The sequence below is a fragment of the Panicum virgatum genome, chromosome 6N (genome assembly GCF_016808335.1).
Source record: "Panicum virgatum strain AP13 chromosome 6N, P.virgatum_v5, whole genome shotgun sequence".
Lineage (NCBI taxonomy): Eukaryota > Viridiplantae > Streptophyta > Magnoliopsida > Poales > Poaceae > Panicum > Panicum virgatum.
This window is the reverse complement of record NC_053150.1, coordinates 11,728,106-11,738,218: the sequence shown is the minus strand read 5'-3', so window position 1 is coordinate 11,738,218 and position 10,113 is coordinate 11,728,106. Positions and strand designations below refer to the sequence as shown.

The 10,113-nt window shown below is 48.3% G+C and overlaps 1 protein-coding gene across 6 annotated transcripts; it reads right to left on the bottom strand.

Moving 5' to 3' along the window:
- Positions 1-413: 413 nt before the first annotated feature.
- On the bottom strand, positions 414-3,616 carry LOC120679660 (histone-lysine N-methyltransferase ASHR2-like). Of its 6 annotated transcripts, none has more exons than XM_039961303.1 (2): positions 2,325-3,615; positions 414-945 (listed from the first exon to the last, which is right to left on the bottom strand). In XM_039961303.1, exon 1 carries the CDS (start codon positions 3,553-3,555, stop codon positions 2,368-2,370), a length of 1,188 nt encoding a protein of 395 aa, XP_039817237.1. In that variant the 5' UTR covers positions 3,556-3,615; the 3' UTR covers positions 414-945; positions 2,325-2,367. The 6 variants fall into 6 exon arrangements, with proteins under 6 accessions (XP_039817237.1, XP_039817236.1, XP_039817234.1 ...); XM_039961302.1 differs by having other exon boundaries at positions 414-914; XM_039961300.1 differs by lacking the exon at positions 414-945 and adding an exon at positions 1,036-1,496 and having other exon boundaries at positions 2,325-3,614.
- Positions 3,617-10,113: the final 6,497 nt, after the last annotated feature.

The window sequence follows — 10,113 nt, the reverse complement described above, 5'->3', positions numbered from 1 at the left end:
TTTTTTTGTGATTTAATATGATTTTTCAAAGATTCAATCAAAATAAATATAAAAGAAAAAAGAAAACCGCTGCCACGTCACCCTGAAACCGCTCAAAGGAGGTCGTACAAACGGTTTCGAAAGTTCAAGGAGTCTAAATAACCGGTTTTGTGGTCTAGGAAGGAAAAACGGATTCGGTCCAAAGTTGAAGAAGGCATAAATGACTTTTTCCTAAGATTTATGAAGCCGCGGCAGCCCAGGCAAAGATGGAAGGACAGGCCGCGTGTGAGCTCGTGGGCTGGCATTGCCATACGGGTCTGCCTAATCGTGGCGGGCCTCGCCGGACCGTGCCGTCCATTTTGGGCAGGACAATCCAACCCATCTGCTCACTAGATCCATTTCCGAAAGAAATTGGTGGTAGTAGCTAGTGCAACTAGTGATAATTCTTCCTGTGTCACAAAGTAATTGAACTTTCCATAACATGGAACAGTCTGCAGGAATGAACATCAGCATCATAAAAAAAAAGAAATGCTACACAAGCATATACTGCTCACTCTACCGTACAACCACAGGAAGAAAAGAAGAACCAAACGATAGTACTCCGTAAGTGTAGCGCTATGTAACACGGCAAACTGAGCAAATGGATTGAGGAGCTGGACTGGGGCCTCGTCGTCGTCCTCAGAAGCACATGTCGAGGAGGCAGCAGCTGGACTGTGGCGGCCGCGCCACGTGGACCGACCTGCGTGCCCAGGTCACTGGTGTTGCCTTGCCTGGACGGCACGGCTCCTTGTTCGTCGGTGAGCTGCCGGGCACCGGCCATTTGTCACCACGGCCAGGCATCGGCGACTAGTCATGCACGCAGAAAGAGCTCCTGCTCTGCTTCCTTCTCTGATTCCCCGGCCTTAGCCTTTTCTCGATGAAGAAGCTGTACAACTCTTTCAAAAAAAAGTACAAAGCTGTATATATCTGTATGTGATGAACAAAGCTGTATATATCAGTATGTGATTTTTTTTCTTCTGCTTTTCAATTTTGTGTGAAAAGAAAACAACCAGCACGTTCACAACCAAACTTTTCCATGATAATTATAGTCTCAAATGAAACAGAGGCCAAATTTTCTAAGCATGGCCGAGATTACAAGCTTGGACCATATGTTGATTAAAAACGCAGGCCAAGTTATTCTCGATTCTCATCAATAGATTGTAGATATGAAATGCAACGAGATGACCGAAGCTAGCAACCACAATATGGCAAAACTGATTACTAACACACTGTAATGCTGAAATCAGAGTCATCGTCAACCTTAAGTGCACGAGCTTTCCAGATTTTTGAGGGATAGAATAAAATTGTACAGCCCAAATAGGATTTTCAAACATAGCACAAGGACCGACAGCAATATGTATTCCATGAACGACCATACATGGTCCCGGCTTCAGGTGAATCGAACTCACTCTCTTGTCTACTAAACAGCTCAAGGTGAGGCGGCCGCCAAACAGAAGTCTGTGCCAAGTGTTCTGTTTCTGCCATAAATTAATTTGCACATCAGACAATCGGCAACACAAGTTTTTTTTTGCTCAGACTCTGTTTACAGCCAATTTATGTTGTTATTTCCCTAAAAGAATGCAGCACAGCTAATTTTGTAGCATAATGCAATGCAGGCACAAGGGTTATGCTTTATTGGGCTAAGTTTATCATTGCATTAAGAAATTTGTAATTCCATGCCTAAATCTGTTCAAATCAGATATTTCACTGGAAACTACAATAACATGAAACACCATATTGACACTCCCTGCCACTTGCTTAACCAAGACTGTGGTCCATCCGTGCAATATAATATCACCTCTCAACCTTAGACCCCGGGCATTGTCTCCCAAGAAATTATAATAAGTACACACAATAAAAAGCTAGCTTATACGAGCAAAGCTTCAGACACAATGTTCTGTTGCATAGTGTGTGGCAGAACTAACACTGTAACGGTGGAGGATTATGCAGGTTAAATCCTGAAACAACATTAGGTCAATAGTGTTTAAATTGAAATAAGATCTATATATATCAATGTGAAAGTTACCTAACAAAATTGAGGTAGATTAAGATTATTGATTGTACATGTTTAAAATTGCAACCTAATCAAATCATTCCACAGATCCTCCACATCTGCAAATCACAGACTGAACTGAACACTATTTTCTTGAACTGTGTAAGACACTAAATCAAATGATAGAGCACAATAAATTGCATGCTAGCTTCAGCAATATTACTAAAGATGTGAACATAGCAAAATCCCATAGTAGTAAAAACAATCTAAAGGTAAATGTTGCAGAAAACAGAGGGATGCAGCAAACCCTTACCTATTAAACGAAGCAGCGATCAGATCAGTAAGCTTAACGCATCCTAATGGACCATGCCAGAACTGCCCTCATCAGGCATGGCATCCTCTTCCTTCCTCAGCTTCCCACAGAGATTGCATTCAAACACATGGGACAGCTCACCATTAGGTGAGGGTGGCAATGGAGCCAGCATTCCCCAGCAACCCTCATTGTCACACAAGTACCTCACAAAGAAGTAGGCATGCGGGAAATCATCATCACCATCAGCCCCCTCCTCCTCCATCCCATCATCACCACCATCCTCCTCACCCTCCTCCTCCTCCATGGCATCATCTCCATTGTTATCATCAGCATCATCATCCTTCCACCGGCTCTCCACCTGACACCGATCACACTCGCACCGGAACCCATAATCCTCCAGCAGCCTACGCTGCCTGTCTGCATACCTCCAATTGGCGGCGAAGTAGCTGATACAGACCTCCCTCTCCTCTGATATATCATGCAGCGCCCGCACCACAATGTCGGTGTTCCCCGGCCCCGGCCTGTCAGGGTAATCGAAATGGCACGCGTTGGGCAGGCAGTCATGGTTGAGCAGCGACGCCCGCGGGTACACCGCGTAGGCGCGCGCCTTGAGGAGCTCGAGCGACATCCCGGGGCGGTACGGCTCCATGATGGCGAAGCTGTTGCCCCGGTCCTTGGCGAGGAGCGCCGCCGTGAGGTCCGGCGAGAAGCCAGCGGGGAGCGCGTGCGGCGGCGCGAGCGCCGCCACCGCGGCGTGGAGGCCCGCGGCGTCCTGCGCGCCCGGGGGCGGGGGCGGCGCCGAGAGGGAGAGGAGGGCGCGCAGGGCGGGGTCCGGGAGGGAGTAGGCGGAGAGGAGGAAGAGGAGCGGCTCCTGGACCGCCTCGGCGGGGGCGGCGGTGGCGAGGCCGCCGTGGGAGAGCGCGGCGCAGAGGAGGCGCGGGTGCGCGGCGGCGGCGCAGGCCGGGGAGCAGAAGGCCGCGGCGCGGCAGGAGGCGCAGGGGATGGCGGCGGAGTCGGCGGGGAGGGCGCGGAAGCAGGCGGCGCAGTAGGCGCGGAGGGAAGCGAGGGCGGACGGGTAGAGGAGGAGCGCCGGCTCGGAGAGGAGCATCTCGCCCTCGCGGACGCTGCGGGCGGCCACGAGGCCGCGCCCACGGCCGGGGAGGTCGGCCATGCGGAGGGCGTCGGCGGCGGCTGCTGCTGCCACGGTGGGGTTTTGCAGCGCACTCGCCATGGCGGCGGCGGCGGCGGCGGCGAGGGGAGGAGGTTTTGCGGTGGGATTCGTCGTTTAGGTGCGCGTGCCAGAAAACAGTTTGCTTTAAATGACAAGATGGGCTTGGGCTTTGCGTTGGGAATTAGCAGCCCAAGGTTAGGGGATTTTTTTCATTTTTATATTTAAAAAAATTAAAATTTCAAAAATATATGACGGTTTCAAAAAATTTCAAAACTATACCCCTGTCGCCCCCTGGATGGGCGACAGGACCTAAATGTAAAAAAATTTACATTTAGGTCCTGGCACCCGGGACGCATTAAACATCAAACTTGTAAAATCGATATAAAATCGTAGAAAAATCGGAAAAATACAAACTCAATTGTTCTGGATTCTATGAAACAAGATCTACAACTTTTGTTATATAAAGTTTTTCATTTGATCAATGTATCTTGCTCTATTTTAAATACTAGTTTAATGCACTTTTATTTAAATCTCAAGATCCATCCTTTGGATGCAGGTCACCTTTGGCTAGAATGTTTCATATGGTGAGTATAGGCTTGTACAAAATTGGTAGATCTAGAAAAATTTTCTAGAATAAGTTTTTAAATTAAATCTTGCAATATGTCTAGTTTAAATGGGTTATTTATCCATGCTGCTATACTGAGTTTTAGAAGCCATAACTTTTACAGTACCATTATTTTATTTCCTAAGAGTTATAAAAAAAGTTTGGTAAATTTTAAATAAGCACAACTAGACCAAATGAATTATGACTAAGGTAAATGCACTAAATCAAGAAAAATAGTTCTTGTACCTAGAAAATTTGAAATAATTCATTTGTTCTAGTTGTGCTTATCTAAAATTTACCAAACTTTTTTTGTAGCTCTTAGGAAATAAAATAATGGTACTATAAAAGTTATGGCTTCTAAAACTCAGTATAGCAGCATGGATAATTAACTCATTTAAACTAGACATATTGCAAGATTTAATTTAAAAACTTATTCTAGAAATGTTTTCTGGGCCTACCAATTTTGTAAAAGCCTATGCTTACCATATGCAACACTTTGGCCAAAGATGACATGCATCCAAAGGATGGATCTTGAGATTTAAATAAAAGTGCATTAAACTAGTATTTAAAATAGAGCAAGATACATTGATCAAATGAAAAACTTTATATAACAAAAGTTGTAGATCTTGTTTCGTAGAATCCAGAACAGTTGAGTTTGTATTTTTACGATTTTTCTACGATTTTATATCTATTTACAAGTTCGCTGTTTAATGCGTCCCGGGCGCCAGGACCTAAATGTAATTTTTTTTTACATTTAGGTCCTGTCGCCCAGCCAGAGGGCGACAGGCCCCCTGTCGCCCAAGCAAGGGGCAACAGGGGTATAGTTTTGAAATTTTTCGAAACCGCCATATATTTTTGAAATTTTATTTTTTTTTAAATACAAAAACGAAAAAAAATCCAAGGTTAGGAGCCCTTTGGTTTGGCAACGCTTCGTTCTTGCGTGGCTCCTCCAACGGCTTCTAGGAGGCATGTCAAACACATACTCTTTTCTCCAACCATCCTCCCCCTCCTCCACAGTATCGGATGTCTCCGAAGAGACCCCTCCTCCACAGTATATTGGGATGAACCGAGGGCAATTTTTGATTCTGACCCCGGATCCGTCGGATCCCCTCCACCTTCGGCGTCTTCCCTGGCGATGGAGGATGAGGTGATCCTGGGAATGATATCCGGTGTACATACTTTCCTCTTCTTAGATTTAGGTAGTCTAGATTAGGTTTGGCCATTCTTCTGGGACGGTGTGGCTTCGTCGACCTGGGCTGCTACGGCTCCTGCGAGCGTGGATGCGGTGAAGCCCGATTGAGTAGGCTTTCTTCGGCATCCCGGCGGATTCCCCGTTCTTGCGGGTGGAAGGAGCTTGTCGGTTTGGTGGTCTTTATCCATGGTGTGGTCGCACGGGTTCTTTTGTGCCTAGTCAGCAGTTGCCGCCCAACGCATGCCAGACCCCTGCCACCGGCCAGCACTTATGTACCCAGACCCTGTCCCTGTCGTCTTCCACAATGGCTACATCAATTGCACCCTAAAATTTCGGTTCCCTCAGTTAGAATCGGAACCGAACGAATTAATGGAAACCGAATTTGTCTACGAACCAAATTTCTGCAGGAACCAATGAACCAACCGGTTCTAACCAGTGGCGAAGCCAGCTCAGAAAAAGACCTAGGGCGGAGCTCTACGATAAAATTTTGGCTAACAACTACATCATGCAAGTTTTGAGCAAAACTTGTAAAACAACCAAGAAACAAGTTATTACCTTTTAATAATAGAATTATCGATGATACATGTTGGAATGGAGCAGTTCTGGAATGGAAAAATAAAGTACATAACTTGACAATTTTAACGCAAATCAATTAAAAATGACATTAATCATAAAAGCCTTGAAGAATGTAAGGACATTTTACATCTAAATATACCTTTTCTAAACACTAAGAACTTCGAGGCCGCTTTGGAGGTGGAAAACTCATCTTTCGATCTTTCATGGATTGGAAAGTCCCCTTAATTTTCTCACGATCCAGTTCTCTAAAAATCTCCTTCTCAATGTAGCACAAAGCCAAGTCATTAAGCCACTCATCACCCATTCTATTGCGCAATTCTGTTTTGATTATATTCATAGCTGAGAAGGCCCTTTCAACTGATGCGGCTGCCACTGGAAGAAGCAATGCTAGCTCAATGATGCGATAGACCAATGGAAAAGCAAGATGCCTCTTAGTTTCAACCAACTTCGTGGCCAAACTTGCAAAATCATTACAAGATCTGAAAGCATCAACTCTTCGCACATGTAAAATGAATGTCTCAAGTTGAGCGATCAGCAACTGAAAAATCTTGATCATAGATTTCTGTTATACGAGCAATCTAATCAATATCAAACATAGAGAATGAATCTCTTGGATCAAGACAAGACAAGCAAACAAGTACCTCTGATGATGCCTCATTGAAGTGATGATCCATCTCTGTGAGAATAGCATCAAGTGCAGCCAAGATAGTATCAACACGATAATGGTGTTCTTTAGTTTTCAAGTCATCGTCAAGCCTTGAACGGCCCCATCTTGGTCTAAGCTCACTGAAATCTGGCAGCTTTATCTTTTTTGCAACACAGAAATCTTTGACTTCTTGAAATAATGCTTCCCAACCTTCATTTCTCAAGTTTACCAAACGTGTTTTGACATCAACAAGCAATGACATGACCTGCACAATATTCTGATCATTTTTTTGTAGTAAGAGGGATAACTCATTAGTAATACGAAGCACTTTCAACATCAACTTCATATTCAAAACAAATGTAAAACTCTCCATTTTCTTCAACAAACCAGCTACTCTACTGTTGGTGGAGAGTGTCTCCGGAACGGACGAACACAACAACAGTAATGGACAACACGGAAATCAAGTAATAAGGTGCTCTTTTTCTATTTCCCAGAATCCCCTCAACGAACGTTACATAGGGTATTTATAGGTGGCGTTACACATTCAATGTACAATTACTCTATTGCACCCCTACAACGGTAATATTCTCGGAATATTCCTAGATGCGAGCGTAATTTGCCCATTACAATATGAGTGCGCCACAGCTCAGCAGCGGGACCCACGCCGATCCCGGCATCTTCGCCATTCCCGACGAAGCTCCAGGACCCGCTGCTAAGTACTCTGCGAGACTCGTGTCACCAAGTATTTGCTCCTCTCCGTCTTCTTGCTCGTGGAACAGCGAAGACGGAACACCTCCGCGATAGCTCCTGGCATCAGCTTCAGTGTTCCGGGTGCCGCGTCTTCGCTTCCTTACCCGAAGACGCGCGAAGATGGGTCACCTTATGCTGGCTGTCGGCTTCGGCTCGCCCTTGACTCCTTGTCTTCGCGTACCTCCGGCGATCTGACCGAAGGTGGTGACCCCAACAGTAGCCCCTCGGAGCCTCGTCCCGATCTCCGTTAGGGGCGCGGCTTCGACCCTATGGATGCCGTCGGCGTCCCGAAGCACCACCCTTCGGGCTGGGCGCCGCGCTGGTTGTCGTCGAAGCGCAGTCCGTGTTCACCTGTAAAGAAGTTGTGCCCCCGTCGAAGAAGCCAAATTTTTCGCTTTCATAACCGTTAGTTCGCGCGCAGGATGGTGGATTCGAAATTTGGCGGGAGAAATTGCGTTGGCGCGAAGACATGAAAAGACCGTAAAGCCCTCGAAGCCTCATAATCCTAGACGCGCCGCGCGGGGCATTGGCGTCTTTTCATCTCGCGAGCGGTGAATTTTCGCGCTTGCCGTTTGCCTATAAATAGTGGCCCTGTTACTCTTCATTTTACTTTTCACCGCCCCTGCTTCCCTGCCTCTTCACTTCTCGTTTCGCGAAGGTCCTCTCAGAGCTCGAGAGTGGAGTTCTCAGAACACTCGGAATCTTCGGAAATGGCACCGAAGAGGAATCAACCGGGAGATCCGACAACCACAGTTCTCGGTCTGTCCAAGATGACTTCCTCCCTCCTCGATGACCTGGCACGTCGGGGCTTCGTCTCTGCTGACGATGTCCGTGCTCCACCGATGGGTGAGATTTCTGCACATCCCCGCGCCGATGAGGTGGTGGTCTTCCGCGATTTGTTTACCGCTGGCCTTCGGATGGCCTTGGACCCTGTGCTAGTGGATATTTTTCGTTTGTTCAGAGTGTACTTGCATCAGATGTGTGACATCCCAGCCTTAAGTGGGCCAGTGGGCCGAGTTGAACAGTGTTGGGCCGGTGTACTGTAGCATCGGAGCACTGTTCATCGCGGGGCACTGTAGCGCCGGACCGATGATCCCATACTGGAATCGGAGGAAGGAGCAGACCAGCTTAAATAGTCGGTCGCGGGAAGCTAATTAATTCCGGATCGATCCTTTTTGCGCGAAGCGAGGACGAAAGCGTAAGAGGATTAATTAGTAGGTGTGGTTTACTCAACTTGAAGAGTAGATCTTAGCCGTTATCCCAGGCCAGGTCGTTACAAGATGACACCTACTTTGGTGGTTCGGCTAAATCTGTATATGTGGCTAGCGAAGACCTGCCGCCTAACTCCGAGCGCTGAAGGCTTCGCTCGTGCCTTCTGAGTGCATTACCAGCCGAAGAAAATTTCAGTGGAATCGACCGAAGGTGCGGAGATATCAGCTGTTCCTCAATACGGGTGTTATACCTTCGCATTTCACAAAAATCTTCCCAGCCCGGTCCCGGCGAGCAAGAACAAATGGGCCAACGACTGGTCCTCGTACTGGTTCTACCATAAGATTACTTTGGACTCCGTCACGAGGACCCATCCTCTCGTCGTCGACCATATCTCTGATCTTGGCGACGTTCCGAAGGCCTCCTCCAATGTCCGCACCGAAGATGAAGCTCTTCTCGCCCTTCTTCGGAAACTATCGAAGACCTTTAGCACCCGCGACCTCGTCGAAGAATTCGTCGCATGTGGCTGTTTTCCAGTGAAGGCCGGCTGGAGCGTCTCCTCCTGGTTAGCCGAAGACCGCTGGATCGAGGGTATTCTGGTACCTGACTTCGCGACCGTTTTCAACCTTCGGAGCGACCGTGAGTTTTCGAACCTGATCTCGTTAAGGAGGTGCAATGCTTCGTGTTTTTGCTTACAGCTGTTGCTACCTCGGCGATGCAGGAGTGGACCCTGCTGTCATCGAGTCCCGGGCCGATGAGTTGATCGGGTTGGTGTCGAAGGACGAGTACAAAGCCCTCGCCGGCCATTTTGGTGGGGCCCGACGGAACCGAGTGTTCCACGCATTGGGCCTCTCGGCTCCTCCTCGATCGGCAGAGTTGACGCTGCTTCGTCCGCGGAGCCGAGAAAGAGAAGCCGGCTGCTCGATACCATTCTGCAGCAATCTCCTCTGGGGAGCAAGGGGGAATCCGAAGATGGCGGAAGTGCGGACAACAATCGTCCTCCTCCGGAGGCGACGCCTCTTGACATCCCTCAAGTTGCGGTGCCCCTGAGGGCGGTCCGTCCCGCCCTGGATCTCGAGTTCAGCACTGCCCAGGAGAACGAAGACGAGGGGCACGTCGAGGAGGTCAACATTGTGGCTGACTCCCCCCCTCGCGCAGCCCCTACCACCGGCGATGGAGCCGAAGTGTCTTCTGGAAGAAGGGGGGAAGCTGCATCCTCGTCCCGGAATACCGCATCCCCCTCCGAGGCGAAGCAAAATGGCAGCGAAGCTTCATCGAGCTCGTCGGACGGCAGTAGTTTCTTCGTCCGTGATGCTGATCCCGAAGCTACTGCTGTGGAACTTTGTGCGAAGCACACCGCTGTGCTTCTTGGCGGGAAGATTGTGAAATCTCTTCGTTTTGAGAGCCGGGACCGCGAACGTGAGCTTCTGGCCGCGGCAGGCGACTCCTTCTACTTTCCCCTCATGGAAAAGGACTTGATGGGGAGCGGGGTGAACAACATTCTGGAGAGTGCCCAAGATTTATCGCTGAAGGCCTTCGTGGCTGCGCGGTGTGCTGCTCGGCAACTGGCGGCCAAAAACAGTTCAAAAACTGCTGTCGCCGACCTGGAGGCGAAGGTGGCGTCTCTGGAGAAAGAGAAAG